General features: G+C 42.1%; 1 protein-coding gene and 1 non-coding gene across 3 annotated transcripts; both read left to right on the top strand.

Annotated features, from left to right (window-relative positions):
- The first annotated feature begins 638 nt into the window (after positions 1–638).
- RPS7 (ribosomal protein S7) lies at positions 639–16,261 on the top strand. 2 transcript variants are annotated; one of them, XM_053285949.1, is made up of 7 exons: positions 639–755; positions 2,390–2,468; positions 2,949–3,020; positions 5,524–5,667; positions 7,233–7,297; positions 9,567–9,717; positions 16,144–16,261. In XM_053285949.1, the coding sequence occupies exons 2-7, from the start codon at positions 2,394–2,396 to the stop codon at positions 16,219–16,221; spliced, it is 585 nt and encodes a 194-aa protein (XP_053141924.1). In that variant the 5' UTR covers positions 639–755; positions 2,390–2,393; the 3' UTR covers positions 16,222–16,261. The 2 variants fall into 2 exon arrangements, with proteins under 2 accessions (XP_053141924.1, XP_053141925.1); XM_053285950.1 differs by lacking the exon at positions 639–755 and adding an exon at positions 766–816.
- On the top strand, positions 3,269–3,476 carry LOC128341358 (small nucleolar RNA SNORA73 family). Its single transcript, XR_008314367.1, has one exon. It is a non-coding gene; the product is annotated as a small nucleolar RNA SNORA73 family (small nucleolar RNA).
- Positions 16,262–17,904: the final 1,643 nt, after the last annotated feature.

Raw genomic sequence — 17,904 nt, 5'->3', positions numbered from 1 at the left:
CCCCTCCCTTCTGCCCCAGTCCGTTCCGTTCTCCTCTCCACTTGCCCACTTTCCTTCCTTTCTTTTTCTCCCCAAACGGCCACTTCCCTATGCAGCCAACCAGCCAATCCTGCGCCTTTAGCGCCGCTGGGTTGCCGGGACGCATCCTCACAGAGGCTCGTCTACGAGAATTAATATAATAGATTATAGGCACATATGTAGCTTCAAAACAAAAAACTGCTCCCACTTTCCATTCCTTGGCATAAATCCAGTCTTTGGATTTCTTCTCTGCTGAGTCCCCTGCTAAATAAGCAAAGAGACACCTTTTAAAAGTGGTGATTCTCTTTATTTAGCATGGGGAGAGCAACTGGCCCTCCAGGGGCTGTTGCTGGTGTATGTCTTATGTTTCTTTTTTAGATTGTGAGCCCTTTGGGGGACAAGGAACCATTTTTAAAATTTATTTATATCTATGTAAACCACTTCGGGATTTTCTTTTAGAAAAGCGGTATATAAATATTCGCCATAGCATCATATCTGCTCTATCTCTCAGCGGACCGTCACAGTTGAAAGCTGACCACAAGCCAACCAAGTCGTTTCTCTGCCAGACGTTCACGCCCACCCAGGAGCTTCAGTAGGGCGGAAGCATTCTTCTTCCGGCTTCCTGATATAGCTGCAAGCCGATTGGTGGGTGGAACTGCTGCTTTTCCCGGAGAGAGAGAGTGTCTCTGGTGTTCTCGCGAGAACTCTTCCTCTTCCTTAGGCCGGCGCTGGACGAGGTGGGTGCGATCCGTCTGGGCCTGTTAGGTGGCATGGGGTATTTTTCCAACGGAGACTCCGGTAATATTGTGCCGCGCTGGAGAAAACGCGTCTGTGTAGAGCCAACGCCCCGAGATGCACCCGATTCGATGTGTCTCAGTGCTCGATGGCTTTCCTGGACAAGAAAAAGACCTGGCTCTTGTTGATGGAGGGAGGGGGCGCCTTTGCGAGGGCTTCACGCGCGGGTGGGGGCGGCGGAGAGGAGCAGGTAACGGGCTCCCTTCCTGGGCTCGGCGGGGTTGCCGCGGGCCTCCCGTGTGCCTCTCGTTCTCGCCCTCTTCTGCACATTGCACGGCCTCCTCGTCATCAATGCCGGCTACAGGGCTCGCGTTCTTCTCTATGAAGCTCTCGCTGGGTCTCCGGCAGTGCTGGAAAAGCCAGGAGTTTGCTTGGCTTCCAGGAGGAGCTGGAGACCAGGCCTCTCTCCCTTTGCAAGCCTACCCAGGGTTCTTCTCCCAGTGGCGGCAGCACATGGCTTCTAGCTCCTATGCGTGTACTCTGGGAAGAAGCGTGGAGGCATTTCTTTGCACAGCTCTGGGAAGCTAGGTGAAGAAGTTCCCCTGCTGTTCTGGTTTTCTTGCCCTGTCGTTGACATCTTACCGGTATTGGGAGGTGGGGCTTGAGGGGGTCCCTCTGGAGCTGGCCTGACAGTCTCATGGTGTCCGTAATGTGAGACACCACATAATTATCATCACATGGTAGTTTTTAGAAAGGTTGAATCAGGTGCCCAGCTCTGGGAGTTGGATGTGTGGTTCCAGAATCCATTCATGAAGGTTCTGGTTGACTATGGATGTAATTGCTTGGCTTATTTTACTTCTTTTCAACAAACAAATAGTTTTCAGTGTGGATTATGTAGAAAAAAACATCCCTGTTATGCTTACACATAATTTACATAGCACTCTTTCTAGAAATGAAAAACTACTGTTATCTCTCATGTGGAAACAAGTTCAGAGAGAGAGAAAGTGTATAGGATCACCCAATGAGCTTCTGGCTGAGCAAAGATTTGACTTACAGGCTTTTTGCGCATAGTGTCTGTTTGTAATCACTACCCCTACTCCTTTTGAAAACCTATATGGCTCTTATTGTACTAATTAAGGTTAAAGTGAACAGTGCTCTCAATTATGCCTGAAATACTTGTTGCATTTTTGTTCTGTTCTTCCAAAGAGCTTAGAATAAGGATACAAAGGGTGGAGGAGAACCATGTGCACCACACCAACTCTTTGAGATAGTCCTTCATAGCTGAGTGGGAATTTGAACCTGGCTCTCCCAGTCCAACATGCTAACTAATTCACCTTTAGAGTTGCCCTCCCCCAATCAAGACTCCTGCTTGCATTACATAAGAAAAGCCCTGCTGGATCTGGCCCAAGGCCTATCTTGTCCAGCATCCTGTTACACACAATGGCCCACCAGATGCCTCTGGGAAGCCCACAGTGAAGAGCTGAGGGCATGATCTCTCTCTTGCTGTTACTCCCCTGCAACTGGATTTTAAAGGCATCTTGCCTCTGAGCCTGGAGGTGACCTATAGCCATTGTGGTAGGAGCAAATGCTTTTGAGCAATATGCTGATATGCTGCTTCCTTTTCTTTTAAATTCAGAGCAATGTTTAGTTCCAGTGCGAAGATTGTGAAGCCCAATGGCGAAAAGCCAGATGAATTTGAGTCTGGCATCTCCCAGGTATGTGGCTCATAATGTTAGCAGCTTTGTTTACAGGTAATATGAGGATTGGAATCTTTAGGCTCCAGTCTGTAGTACTTTTAATGTTGATGCTACCCTATATAGGTTAATATTCAGCCAAATTAATACTGTTATAATAACCAAGGCACTTTTGAGTAGACAGTTGTGTTCGCAAACAAGTAGTTTGGGAGCTGCAGCCAAAGCTGTGTAAGTTGCTGTATGAGTTATTATGGTTGTTGTTGACTGTTGGCATTTCATTTATATTGAAAAGCAAACTTCTAGCTTTCTGTATGTGTTTGAAGTGTGGGATAGGAAGAGTGTTCGTAATTCTTTCTACACTCCAATCAAATAGATGTGTGATTGTCAAAATAAAATAAATAACATTCAGTAACAATTATAGAATGTTAGTATGACAAAGAGCAGGTACGTTTTGTTTGTTAAAATAACTCTTTACATTTTCTTTAACTTTCCTCTCTCAAGGCTCTTTTGGAGTTGGAGATGAATTCCGACTTAAAGGCTCAGCTGAGAGAATTGAACATCACAGCAGCAAAGGTAGCTTTAAAGGGTGCTTCCCATCAGTGAAGGTTTCAGCTGGCTTCATGAGATGCATAATGTGTACATTCATCAGTGTTGGTACTTTAAATGAGTTCAAGGCGTAACATTGTAAAAACTTCTTTTTAAAAAGTTTTAAAGGTTATTTTTTACTTATTTATTTTGCTTTTCCTGGAATTCTGTTGAGGGGTTAATTAATATGAGTAACTGGAGCGAGAGATTTGAGTTGCTGTAGGATCAAACAGATCCCAACGTGGGCATCCAGTGAGGTGGCTCTTGCATGGCTCTGCTCAGGTGGCGGATGGGAGCCTAGCTCCGTAAAGAGCAGTGAGGTATGGTCCCATTCCACAACGTTGGACAGCAAGATTTCCCCCCTGGTGGGGGAGCATCCTGCATATTCCTACAACTTCTCAGTATTTGTGGTTGCTGAGGAGACAAACCATGCAGGACACATATGATCAAAGAGACTCAAGGGGTAAGATCTCTGCTTCGAAAAGATGTTGCATAGCTGTGTTGGTTTTTCTACTTGCATTGGGTATTATATGACTCCCAGAAGTGTTGGTATATGGTACACAGTTACAAGGTTTTTAAAGTCTTTGGTAGAATTTGAACAGTGCTCTAGTGTAATCAAGGCCATATGCTGCCCATAAAATATACTTTGGCTATTTATTTATTGTTAGATTTGTATACCGCTTTTCATTAAAACAATCCCAAGGCAGTTCACCCAAAAATTAAAGCAAGACTATGAAAATTACACAAAATATTAACCTAAAATATAAAAACACAGATCTGACTAAAAAGATTTAAAATACAAGCATGAGATAACTATGCAAAATACAAAGAAGCAGCAGTAGAGACAATCACATAAAAGCCTGGGTCCAGAAACACATTTTCTAGAAACTGATAGCTATGGAAAAGAACTCATTGTTTTGGCCAAAACGGATGATAATTGTGTTGTGCAGTGATTTAGCCATGTGTGGTGTTTAGCCTCTGTTTCTCATCTGGATGAGGCGTCTACAATATGGCTAACACTTAACAATGAGGAGAATCTCTTGTGAGATAAATACTGAACTTGTGTCTGCTGCAGTGGTTTTTCATCCATTGGATGTATGGCTATACCGCACTGTACAACTGTTCTTATTTCAGTGACAAATACTAGAAATATATGCACATGCAGCAGATCATATCTGTTCCAGTTTTGAGAACCACAAGGCACTCATCTAGGTTTGTTCCCTTTGAAATAGGTGACATGGTTAGTTTCTCATACTAAACTCTAACTTTATGAACTCAGAAATACAGGTGAAACTCGGAAAATTAGAATATCGTGCAAAAGTCCATTAATTTCAGTAATGCAAATTAAAAGGTGAAACTGATATATGAGACAGACGCATTACATGCAAAGCGAGATAAGTCAAGCCTTAATTTGTTATAATTGTGATGACCATGGCGTACAGCTCATGAAAACCCCAAATCCACAATCCCAGAAAATTAGAATATTACATGGAACCAAGAAGACAAGGATTGTAGAATAGAACAATATCGGACCTCTGAAAAGTATACAGTGTACTGTGCTTGATTGGCCAGCAAACTCGCCTGACCTGACCCCATAGAGAATCTATGGGGCATTGCCAAGAGAAGGATGAGAGTCATGAGACCAAACAATGCAGAAGAGCTGCATTGCCGCTAATGAAGCATCCTGGTCTTCCATAACACCTCATCAGTGCCACAGGCTGATAGCATCCATGCCACGCCGCATTGAGGCAGTAATTGCTGCAAAAGGGGCCCAAACCAAGTACTGAATACATATGCACGCTTATACTTTTCAGAGGTCCGATATTGTTCTATTCTATAATCCTTGTCTTCTTGGTTCCATGTAATATTCTAATTTTCTGGGATTGTGGATTTGGGGTTTTCATGAGCTGTACGCCATGGTCATCACAATTATAACAAATTAAGGCTTGACTTATCTCGCTTTGCATGTAATGCGTCTGTCTCATATATCAGTTTCACCTTTTAATTTGCATTACTGAAATTAATGGACTTTTGCACGATATTCTAATTTTCCGAGTTTCACCTGTAGGTTCTACCAGGAGGATCTCTTGCATGTGTCTACTGACTGTCTCCTAATCCTCCTTCCTCTTCCTCCGAGGACACTCTCCTTGGAGCTGAAGAGTTGGTTCAGGAAGGAGTTGCTTGTTGATACTTAGTGCTTTATCCAAGATGGTAAGAGGGCATTGTTCAGTGGTAGAGCACAGGCTGTGTATACAGAAACTCCCAGGTTCAACCCCAGTAAGTCATCGGGCATCAGGTGCTGGGTACTATCATTGCCTGAGACCCTGGAGAGCTACTGTGAAGTCAGAGGAGACAATACTGGATTGTGTACACCAAAGGCTTGATTTACTATAAGACAGCTTCATGTTTTCTCTTCCATGAGTACTGAAGTGACTGTTGGAAATTCTAAACTATATTTAGCTTGTACTTCAAAATGAATTGTCTTGCTTAGGAAATTGAAGTTGGTGGCGGCAGAAAAGCAATCATCATATTTGTACCAGTTCCTCAGCTGAAATCTTTCCAGAAGATTCAGGTGCGGCTAGTTCGTGAGCTGGAGAAAAAATTCAGCGGAAAGCATGTGGTGTTCATTGCTCAGGTAGGTAGCCATTTCTCATAGCTGTTTAGGGTTCTGCTAGATACTGCATTAAGAAATGAAAAAAGGATTTTGTGTTTATAAAGGACAACTCTTCTCTATAAAATTTATGCTAATGGTAGTGTAAGGTTGCAATCCTAAGCTCCAGTGATAGTGATATATAAAATACACATGTGTGTGTTCTGCTTCTCTCTTACTCCAGTGAGTGAAAACCACATTTCAGACAACTTGGAAGTATCACTGATAAGAATAAACAAGGTGTTCTTAAGGCACAGTATTAAACTACACTGTTTTTAAAACAAATAAGAATACTTCTGTAGCATACAAAGATACATGAACAGTGGAGAGATGGCCCCACTAAAGCATTTCATAGCTACCTCTCAAAGAGCTCCAGTGATCCTGTAAGTGAAAGAAAGTTGAAGATGCAGAGACAGAAAGAAAGCAATGCAGAGAATTAAGAAATATGAAAGGAGGGAAGAGAAGAGAGATGAGTGAGGAGATGATCCAACAGAAAGATGTTCCCAGGAGTAGGGATGTGCATGGAACCAGCGGGGGATGGCTTGAAGGTGTGGGGAGGATACCTTTTAAGGGCGGCGGGGGAGGGTGATCTTACCACTCCTGTTGTGTTCCCCCCCTCGTGCTACACTTTAAAAGGGTCCAGCGGGACGGCGGCATACCTCCCTGCTGTACCGTTGCCTCATTGGACTGGAAGTGACAGGAAGTACCTGACGTGTGTGTGAGTGCGCCTGCCTGACATGTGTACGCATGTTGGGTACTTCCTGTCACTTCTGGTCTGACGCAATGGGGCGGCAGGGAGGTACCCTGCTGCCCCCCCCCACCCCCAGACCCTTTTAAAGAGTAGCAGTGGGAGGGGTAAGAGCACCTTCCCTCGCCCTTAAAGATATCCCCCCTCCCCGCCTTCGAACTTCGCCTTCGAACTGCCAGTCGTTCAAACCTGTTCGGAGGCACGTAAAAGGGCATCCGAACAGGTTCATGCACATCCCTACCTAGGAGACAGTTATCTGATGGAATTGGCGTCTGTGGGCTATATAAGTGGAGATATTTGTTGGCCTGGTAACTGCCGATCATTTCAGCTGTGCGTTTCATTTTTATGCCACCTGCTGCATCTTTCAAGATGCCTACTCTGCCTTATCAATAATACTTTCAAAATGTTGTTGGTCTCCAAATCCATACATCTTGCTGTCAGCAGTTTTTACTATATCTGGGGCAAAGTTCACTGCAATAGATAGTGCCAGTCCTTTTCTGCTTCTCAGAAATGCACAGGACCCAATTTCTGGTTCATCGTAATTGGATTCAGCAGGCCTCCAGCTTTAGGCCTCTCCAAGTGCCCACAGGGATTAAAGGGGGCCCAACTGTCAATACACATATTTGAATACAAGTCCCATTGAAGCCTGTAACTATTTTCTAGTTAAACACTAGAGCATCCCTCTGGATCTTGGATCACAAACAGCAAATTCTTGTTTTAATTGTTCTAAAATGTCACTCTTTGCTCCTTTCCTATATGTGAAAGAAATTTACTGAGGACTTAATGCTCTTTTCTTTAACAGAGAAGAATTTTGCCAAAGCCAACGAGAAAAAGCCGCACAAAAAACAAGCAGAAGCGTCCAAGAAGGTAATTGGTGAAATGCATGTGCTGAGGTGTTGAAGTGACACACAGATTGAATTCTGACAGCACATCCCTCAATTCTATCATTGTGCATATATATGATTTCAAATTTTTATTAACTTTTAACAATAATAATAACCATAACAATCATAATAAACACAATTACAAAATTGACTTCCCGTGCACCTCTTTTCGTGATAACAACTATAAATTTTACCCTTATTATAAAATTAATTTTAAAAAACACAAATTTAAACCTTCCACCACCATTAATCTGCCCAACCTGCATTTCAAATATCAAATCCTGCTGTAAGATCCATAGTAGGAAAATAATTCTTTAAATAAACCAAAAAAGGTATCATTGTGCATATATATAGTTAATGCTTGAAGGTGCTAGTTTCAAATCGAATCTTGTTATGGTCATTCAACCAGCAAATGAATGTGCTATAGAGAAACTGAATGACAATAGTAATAACTTAGTGCAGGGTTTCTTAACCTAGGCCCCCCACATGTTGTTGGACTACAACTCCCAGAATCCCCAGACATGGCCTTTATGGCTGGGGATTCTGGGAGTTGTAGTCCAACAACATCTGGGGGCCCAAGGTTAAGAAACCCTGACTTAGTGTCATTATGAATCTCTCCTGCTACTTGCCAGGCCATAATCCTGGGAGGGATCATAGTTCACGTCCGTGCTTTGTATATAGAAGCTTCTGGTTCATTGCTCAGCACCTCCAATTAAAAGGACATCCTAGAGTGGGCAGGACTGGGAAAGACTTCATTGAGAAGTGCTGCCAGTCAAGAGTAAACGGTACTGGACTAGATGAATCAATGGTCTTAACACAGTTTAAAGCAGCTTCATATGTTCATGTGATTCTGAAACGTCAATTGCTGCTTAATTTCCTGAGGTCTGTGGGATCAGGCCTCAGATGTGTTTAACTAGTTTAAGAACTCTTGGTCTATCTGGCCATCAGCTATCATGATGATGATTTATTACTATTTATTAAGAATTTGACATCACAAGATGGTTATCATTTCTCCAGATGTTTCTTATGACAATACCATACTGTAGTAGTGTCTCTCATAACACTGACTTCTCAAGTCTACAGTAGTAAACCATGTGATGGGAGAGACAGTGTCTATTGTAGATTTGTATGCAGTGTAAAGTTCTGCTGGCTGCTTGAGAAGCTCTTTCATTGGCTTTTATATAATAATCTTTCTGTGTTTTGTACCATTAACACAATATGGATACTAGATAGATACCAAAAGTACCAGGCTCTCAGTTCTGGCTATCGGGAATCTAGAGTTGTGGTTTCAGCCTGACAACTGGCAAGAGGGAACACTATTGTGTGTCTAGGATCCATGCCATCTTGATCTGTACTGGGCAGCAGTATGAGGCTACTGTCTATCTGCTCTTCTGTAGCAGTAAAAGTGATAAGGGGCAATTACTCAAGCAGCTGTGAGGCAAAAGAGTTCTGTGTACTTCCTAGTTAAGACAGGAACGGGATAGGCTGAGCATTCTAATTGTTGAACCTGTAACTTTCCAATAGTAGGTAGGTAGGTAGATAGTAGTGCATTTCTTCTGGCATCCAACCAAGGTTGGCAGTTATACTCTCTGAGGCTCAATTAGCAGGTAGAATAGGTAGCTTTGCTTTCAGTTGTGGCATGTTGGTTTGAATGTTATACTTCAAGCTTTCAGTTCTTTCCTAGCAGTTGAAAAAATCAAATAGACTAAGAGATAAGAACTGGGAGAGACAGAATCTCATTAATTGTCTAGGAGACCTAAAACAAAAAATGAGTAGCTTTGTTTTGTTGACTTCACGGGAGTGAAAGGAATTTTGGTTTAACTAAAGCCTCTTCTGAGAACTGTATAAACAGTGCTGGGTGAAGCAGGATTGTAGCACATTCTGCCTTGCTGCTGCAGTCCTGGTGTCTGTAAAAGAACATCTAGAAAAGGTGTTGCTAAGAAATGGATCTTGCTGTTTACACATACATCACCTGTGAAAACATCCTTCTGATTGCTGTGTAGCACCTAAGTTTCCCTAAACAGAAAATCTGTGTTGATTTTGGCAGAGTGCCAAGTTCAAACCTTTTGTGGGTGACAAGAGACAGAATGGATAGTGTGGTATTAACATGTCGGGAAAGAGCTTAATCTGAAGCAGGCCCCACACAAATGTCAAATCGTGCTGCATCTGGTAGCAGAGTTCATATTTCATTAGACAATGGGAAAATTGGCAGTGATAAAAATCTTTAAATTGTTCGTAATATTTCTTTCCAGCCGTACACTTACTGCAGTGCATGATGCCATTCTCGAAGACCTGGTTTTCCCCAGTGAAATTGTGGGCAAGAGGATCCGTGTAAAACTGGATGGCAGCCGGCTCATAAAGGTCCACTTAGACAAAGCACAACAGAATAATGTTGAACACAAGGTAAGAAATGGTTTGGGAGACGTTGCCCTTATACAGGCAACTATAGAGATTCCAAAACTTGGCTTGATGAGCAGGAGGAACTGAAAATTGTCATGCTGAATAATTGAATGGCAAGGGAGTGGGAGCATTTTGGCTGCCACAGTGTTGGAACTTATAGTTGGCCCTTGAGCCACTTCCAATGGTCAGCTTTCGCAACAACAGTAGCTGCACACCTGGAAGCAAAATGGAATCACTTCAGGAAACCAAAACTGTTCTGGGTGGTGTTTAGAGCTATCATTGGTGGTTTCATATGGCAGTCGCTATCTTCTTCTTGATCCTGCTAGTACATCTGGTGTAGCAGCTATCAGTACAAGGATTTAGTGCAGTTAGCAGCTGACCTTCAGGTCTCTGGCATGTCAATGTGGTTCAATGCCAGTCACCCACCAAAGCACCGTGTTAGGTGGTAAAAATTCTGTAAATAATCTAAAACAAGAGTGTCAAACTCAGTTGGGTGGTGGGATGGATTTGATACAATGCATCTTCAGTGGGGCCACACATAGCCTCTTGCCACTTTCTGTCGCTTTACGTCTGCCTCGTACCACCTTACATGATCATACACTTATATTATGTTTCATAACATAATTGTTATTGCAACCAAGAACATTACACAGTGATAACAGACCCCTGCTAACTTGGCAAAGAGGTACCTTTTAACATGGTGATTCTTTTATTTAGCAGGGGGAGAGTAACTGGCCCTATCCACACTCCCCGCCCCCCGCACAGTACCTCAAGTGACTGTTGCTGGTTTCTATCTTACGGTTTCTTTCTATATTGTGAGCCCTTTGGGGACAGGGATCCATCTTATTTATTTGTTATTTCTCTGTGTAAACTGCCCTGAGCCATTTTTGGAAGGGCAGTATAGAAATCATCATCATCATCCCCCAGTGAGGCACTACCTTGGCGTGGTTGTGGGGCTTGTGTGCTCTGAGGAAGGTGAGAGCTATGCCAGAGGTCCAACCATACTGGACAGGACTCACCAGAGGAACCAGACAAAGAGTGCCTCTCCCATCAACTATATGGTGAGACATAACTTTAATAAATCTATACCGGATCGGTCGTCGCCCGGGTCAACAAGGACCGTGCCAGGTGCTATAGTCCCTGGACATCTGGTGGCAAGTGGGCAACAGGACTCAGGATCCTCAGTTGAGCAACCAGGGTTGGAGACTGCAAGGTTACTGGAAGAAACGTCGCTTAACCAAAAAAAATATACGAAAAATGCCAACAAGGAAATAATGATCTGCTATTACAAGTCTAGTCCAACTAGAAGAGGATATTTAAAAAGAATGTGCCAAATTTGGAAAGAGAAGCATCCAGATACAGAAATAACAGAACAAAGGCTAGCAGACCAGAGAAGATTCATAATAAGAAATAAAAGTATTCACAGGAGTTGAGCTGGAAGAACTGCAAAGAGCAACACAGGCTCAAGATAGGGAAGAAGAATTACCACCAATTGAAGAAGTTGCTCAGGTGGAGGAGGTGTCGGAAATTGAGGATGCCACAGTTGCTGAACTGTTTCAAAATCAAAACCAGGCAACCGCCCCTTTCACCTCAAAAACCCAAATGCCGTTTAAAAGAATAGCAACAAGAACTAAAGCAAAAAATAACTGAGCACATGAACCAAACAACCACCAGGGTTCGACTTCCAGCTCTAAAAACAGTTGCCAAAAAACAACTTGCTCAGGCATTAAAAGATGTCAATGCTGCACTTGCAGAGATAACAACCAATAATTTGCAAGAAACAAACCAACTAATGTACAGTGCAGCAACAATAACAACACAAGAGCTCGGATATAAGATCAGTGAACCTGTAAAAAAAAGAAACCAGTACATCACCTAAATAGAAGATTAGATTAGAAAATAAAATCTCCAGGCTTAGATCAGATGCTAGTAAATTGAAAGATATGAAAGACAAGAAGCTGAAGAATGAAAACACCAAACAGTATCTGATCCAAAAATACCACCTAGATTCAAGGAAAATTAGAGAAGTCCTGGAAATAATAGAGCAGCAAATAACAGCAGTCTCAAAGAAGATTAGCAGATATGAAGCCAGAATTACACAACACAGGCAGAATCTCCAATTCCAGTCGAATCAGAGACGTTTCTACCAAAGCATAGGAGAAACTGCAAGAAACCTAGAAACACCAAATAAAGAAGAAACAGTGCAATTCTGGGGGAAATTATGGGACAATCCAATAGATTATAATAAAAAAGCAGGCTGGATGAAAGAGGTCAAAAATGTAACCAACAAATGCAAGATCTAATAATAACACCAGAATTAATAAGTGAAAGAGCAAAGAAAATTAAAAATTGGACTGCACCAGGCGACGATGAACTTTTGGCTTAAACACCTAACAAGTCTTCATAAACAACTATCAAAACAGTTCAATCACATTTTGCAAGACGGTGATGTTGAACAATGGCTAAAAACTGGGAAAACTCATTGCATAATGAAAGACCAAGCAAAAGGTGCAGTTCCAAGTAATTGTAGACAGATAACCTGTCTGCCAACCATGTTCAAATTATTAACTGGAATAATAGCAGATGAAGTGATGCAACACTTATTAACTAACAAACAGCTTCCAGTTGAACAGAAAGGAAATTGCCCAAACACCAGAGGCACAAAAGACCAGCTGCTGATTGACAAAATGATTTTAGAAAACTGCAAGAGAAGAAAAACAAATCTAAGTGTTGCATGGATTGACTACAAGAAAGCCTTTGATTTATTGCCTCACACATGGATAAGAAAATGTTTAGAAGCTACTGGTGTCAGCAAAAACATTCAGATATTTATTTAAAAAAAGCAATGAGCATGTGGAGTACACAGTTAACAATCAATGGCGAGACACTTGGACAGGTTAGCATTAGAAGAGGCATTTCCCAAGGGGACTCACTATCCCCTCTGTTGTTTGTAATCGCCATGACCTCACTTTCACAAATACTAAACAAAACAGGGCTCGGATACCAAACATCTAAAACATCAAGTAAAATCAACCATCTGCTGTACATGGACGATCTGAAGTTGTATGGAAAGTCCCAGTCAGAAATCGAATCACTGCTAAACACTGTCTGTATATTCAGTAGCGATATAGCAATGGAGTTTGGAATAGACAAGTGTGCTGCATTAATAATGAAAAGAGGGAAAATAACAAAAACAGAACGAATAGAACTGCCCAATGGAAGCAAGATCAAGAACCTGGAAGAGAAAGAACATTACAAATACTTGGGCATTCTCCAGGCTGATAACATCGTATACACTGAAGTGAAAAGAAAAATTGGAAGTGAATACATCAGGAGAGTTAGAAAAATCCTCAAGTCCAAACTCAATGGCGGGAACACCATACAACCCATAAACACCTGGGCTATACCTGTTATCAGATACACTGCAGGAATAATAGACTGGACCCAGGCAGAGCTAGAGACGCTGGATCGTAAGACCATGGCCATCAATCATGCTCTGCACCCCCGCAGTGATGTAGATAGGCTCTACCTCCCTCGCAGCTCAGGTGGAAGAGGAATGCTGCAAGTCCATCAAACAATAGAGGAGGAGAAAAGAGGCCTTGAAGAATATATCAAGGACAGTGAAGAAGATGCACTTCAGATGGTCAATAACGCAAAACTATTCAACACCAATGAAAGAAAGCAGGCCTACAAGAAAGAACAAGTCAAGAACCGAGCAGGAAAATGGAAAAATAAGCCCCTGCATGGTCAATATTTGCACAATATAAGTGGAAAATCCGACATCACCAAGACCTGGCAATGGCTTAAGAATGGCAACTGGAAGAAAGAAACAGAGGGTTTAATACTGGCTGCACAAGAACAGGCACTAAGAACAAATGCAAAAGTCAAAAAATCCCCAACAAACAGCAAGTGCCGCCTTTGTAAAGAAGCAGATGAAACAGTGGACCACCTAATCAGCTGTTGTAAAAAGATCGCACAGACTGACTACAAACAAAGGCATGACAAGGTAGCAGGGATGATACACTTGAACATCTGCAAAAAATACAAGCTACTTGTAGCCAAAAATTGGTGGTACCAAAAAAACTGAAAAAGTTGAAGAAAATGAAGATGCGAAAATATTATGGGACTTCCGACTACAAACAGACAAACATCTGCCACACAATACACCAGATATCACTGTAGTCGAGAAGAAAGAAAAACAAGTTAAAATAATTGACATAGCAATACCAGGGGATAGCAGAATAGAAGAAAAAGAAATAGAAAAAATCACCAAATACAAAGATCTACAATTTGAAATTGAAAGGCTGTGGCAGAAAAAGACCCAAATAATCCCAGTGGGATTTTGGCGCCCTGGGTGCAGTTCCAAAAGACCTTGAAGAGCACCTCAACACCATAGGGGCCACAGAAATCACCATCAGCCAATTACAAAAAGCATCTTTACTGGGAACAGCCTATATTCTGCGACAATATCTATAACAATTGACAATAAAATTCAGCCATTCCAGGTCCTTGGGCAGGACTCGATGTCTGGATAAAACAAACCAGTCAATAACACCTGTCTGACTGTGTAAACAAGAAATAATAATAATAATAGAGTGGATCTCTCCCCCCCCCCCGGTCAATGCTTGCTTGTGGATTAAATTAATCTAATCTCTGTTCTCATTGTGGATACAGAGCCAGGGAGCAGACTGCCCACATGAAACATCAGTTAAAGTGAACACTCATAGTAGGGAGTAAGCCCCACTGTACTTAGTGAGTTTTGGGTAAACAAGAAAAGCATAACCCCTCTTCCCTTTACCTCCCCTCCACTTATTTCTCTCACCCCCTCTCTCCTCTTCTTCACTTTCTGCCCAAAGAAAAAGACCCCTGCCCATGCCATCTGCTATCCTTGTTGTCTTTCCTCCTCCCTCTTTATCTTCAGCACTTTACACACTGAAAATTCTGCCATGAGGGAAGAGGAGGAGAGGAGAATGGCAGCAAAACAAGCAAGCAACTCACACTTCCCTTCCAGAGAGAGGCCAGGCGGTGGGGAGGGGGGAGAAGGAAGCGAGCTGGCCAACAAACAACTAGAAGTGCTGCCTCTTCGGTGTGGAGGTGAAAAGTGGTGGCTTGTCACAGGGCTGCTGACTTCATGCAGGCTGGTCAGGCTTGCTCAGCGAGCCTGATCCAGCCAGCGGGCAGTTTGACAGCCCTGATCTGAAATGATGGTGCTACAGCAGTGGGAGTGGTGTAGAAGGTAGATGGTGGTGGTTGCGCACAGCTCTCCATTTCTTGGCTGCAATTTTGCTCACATACCTGCTCATATTGGTCAGTCCTGGTCATGATGTCCATAAGGCAGTTGTTTTTCTGATTAAGTTATGAGAACAGGTGGGTTGCTCTGGTCCCAGGTTTCAGGACATGTAGGTGCATCTTGGACTAGGGTTTCTTGCTCCTGCCTGGGCATTAGTGCTTGCTTTTCATGGTTCCCAGGGAGCAAGGTGCAATTCAGAAATGCTGGCTTGCTTTGGAGGGCAGTAGCAATCCACTCTCCCAGCTTTCTCCCTTGCCAGACGTGCTGTGCCTAGTTAAGCAAATAAAATGATTCAGATCTGTGCTTAATATTGGATATCAATAACAAGCTCAATTTGATCAATCTTGCATTGAAAGTAGGAAGAAGGGAAATCTACCTCTGCAACCAACCTGATTGTTTTGCTATATGTGAACATAAGAATTACTTCATTCAGTTGGACTGTATATCTTATGGCAGCATGGCATTTTAAGTGCACTGACATGCAGGCCTGTTCCTTATTGTTGTAGAGGGAGTTCATCTTCAGAACCAAGACCTTATAAGGGCCATGCCTGCAGGCACAGCCAGCAAATTCTTAGGAGTGGAAGGGCACAATTTTTGCATGTTGCTGTGTACTTGTGCTTTGTCTTGTACATGGGGCTGCCTTTGAAAATGGTTCTGGAACTGTATTAGGTCCAAAATAGGGCCACAAGATTACTAACTGGGACTAAGCCTGTTAATTGCATCACACTGTTGCTTTGTCAGCTATATTGATTCCCAGTCTGTTTCTGGGCCTAATTCAAAGTGCATGTTTTAACCTTGAACCCCTAAATGGGTTTGGGGGTACCCAAAAGAGTGCTTTTACTCCTCCCCCCATATGTCCCTACCTGTACCTTACGATATTCTTTGGAGGGCCTGCACCAAATGAGATGAGGTGGGTGGCTCCTACGAGAGGGCATTTTCGGCAGTGATATTTTAAAAAAATCTTAAATTTTTAAAACTGTTAGCTTTTGGGGTTTTAGTTGTGTATTTTATTATTTTTATCTTATGAGCTCTCCAGAAAACAATTGTTATGGATGGTCTATAAATAAGCTTTATTATTCTTATTAAAATGATTCTAAACTGATAGGTATGAAACTGACTTCAGTTATTTATTTTTGCAGGTAGAAACATTTTCTGGTGTCTACAAGAAGCTCACAGGCAAAGATGTTGTGTTTGAGTTTCCAGAATTCCAGCTGTAAAGTGCAAAAATGACTGAATAAACAGTTAATTGTTCATATATCTTAAAAGTAATGTCTTTATTAAAATACTTTGATTAAAGGGGGTTGTTTGCTATAAGGTTTGACTGTAAAAAGTAAAAGTCTCAAGTGACAAAATTACAGCTACGTACCAAGGCAGGTTAAAAAAAAAACTCATTACGCTCTTTGTTACTACCTGTATGTTGCCATCAATGTGTCTTGGCAATTTATAGGCTTATAGATACTTTTTGAAAAGGCAGATTAAAAGACATTGGAATTCGTAGCAAATCTGTCATCTTAACTGTGACTAGGAAGCTAAAGAAGTTGAAATGTTTGTTCTTTTCTTTAAAACACTGAAAACCTGTCTTAAAATTGTACGGCTCTTATCCATACAAAAGATGCACCCAGACTCAGGGAAGACAACTTCATGGCCCCTCCTTAGCACAGCAACTCCCCCTGCATCTTCCGAAAATCCTTTCCTGGGGGTCAGAGGTGAGCTGTGCTGTGGGCGAACTGTGCAGGACCTTCTGTGAGAGTTAATCTGTTTTAGCCAACAGTTTTCATTAGTGACTGATATCCTGAGTCACAAAGCACATGCACTGCAAAGGAGCCCTTGTATAACACCCACATTCCCGCTGCAGGCACGCTGTTGCACAAGAGCCCTTAGAGTGCTTCCCAGGCCCATAGCCAGCCTAAAAGTCTTGAAGGGGAAAGGATGGACGGGCAGAAGCAATGAAAACAGATCAGCCAGGGCTTGGAGGTTTGGGGGTGGCAAGGAGAATTTTTGAGGGTCAATTACGGTTCATGCCACCCTGTGGCTGCTTCCTGTACTCCAGAAGTGCTTTGTAAGATCGGAAACACGTTCCTGATTCTCATACTCTATCCAGAGCTCTGTGTTGGTTCTGATTAAATCTTGGTGTTGAACTACAGAGTTTAAATGGTTAGTTGGACTGGAGAAATATTACAGAAAAACATTTACCTAAGCTAGAGTTGGTAAATTGCTATGAACCTTAAGTATTTTATAACTAATAAATGCTGACATTTGAACTCATTCTCTGTTGAGATTATTGAGAGAGTCTTGAGATGATGTTGTTACAGATATATTCATATAGGGAATTATTACAAAAAAGTAATAATAAATAATAATAATAAGCTTCTTATTAAACTAAGAAGCTTATATTTGGTATTCCAAAAACTGAAACTGTAGCATGTTGAGCTTGCATATGATCAGATTTATATATTCCTGAAGTAATTCTACGAGTTGGGGTCGGATCAATGTGCCATTGCTTTGCTTAATTTTTTTTTTTTTTAATGCTAGGACATGCACAGATTATTTTTGAGTTTGTTTTCTTTAAACATCACGCTCTCCCTGCCATATCACAAAAGTTTCTGAGAGCCCCCTCTGGTTCAAAAGCAGACCGCAGTGTGACACTGGGGGTGTGGGTATGGTGGGAAACTGTTTAGCCTCTTGGATGCACAAGCCTATGCCATTTTTTGGATCCTTGCCGCTTTCATACAATGGATATCAAAATCCCCAGATGGGTTTGGAGCAGCATTGGTGAGCTTGGCACATTGTGAGTGGGAAGGGGGAAATGTTTTGAACTTCCACAGCATTTATGATGGGTTGTCATTTGAATCTGGACATTTGCTGTAAGATAGATAAAATATACAGAGATGTGAGTCCTG

This window comes from Hemicordylus capensis, chromosome 1, assembly GCF_027244095.1.
Source record: "Hemicordylus capensis ecotype Gifberg chromosome 1, rHemCap1.1.pri, whole genome shotgun sequence".
In the NCBI taxonomy this organism is placed as follows: Eukaryota; Metazoa; Chordata; class Lepidosauria; order Squamata; family Cordylidae; genus Hemicordylus; species Hemicordylus capensis.
This window is presented reverse-complemented; position numbering and strand designations above follow the sequence as displayed.

Excerpts from the sequence above, each read along its gene's own strand:
- RPS7 (XM_053285949.1), top strand. The coding sequence starts at position 2,394 with ATGTTTAGTTCCAGTGCGAAGATTGTGAAGCCCAATGGCGAAAAGCCA. Across the intron at positions 5,668-7,232 it reads ATGTGGTGTTCATTGCTCAG|AGAAGAATTTTGCCAAAGCC; the intron begins GTAGGTAGCCAT and ends TTTCTTTAACAG. Across the intron at positions 9,718-16,143 it reads AGAATAATGTTGAACACAAG|GTAGAAACATTTTCTGGTGT; the intron begins GTAAGAAATGGT and ends TTATTTTTGCAG.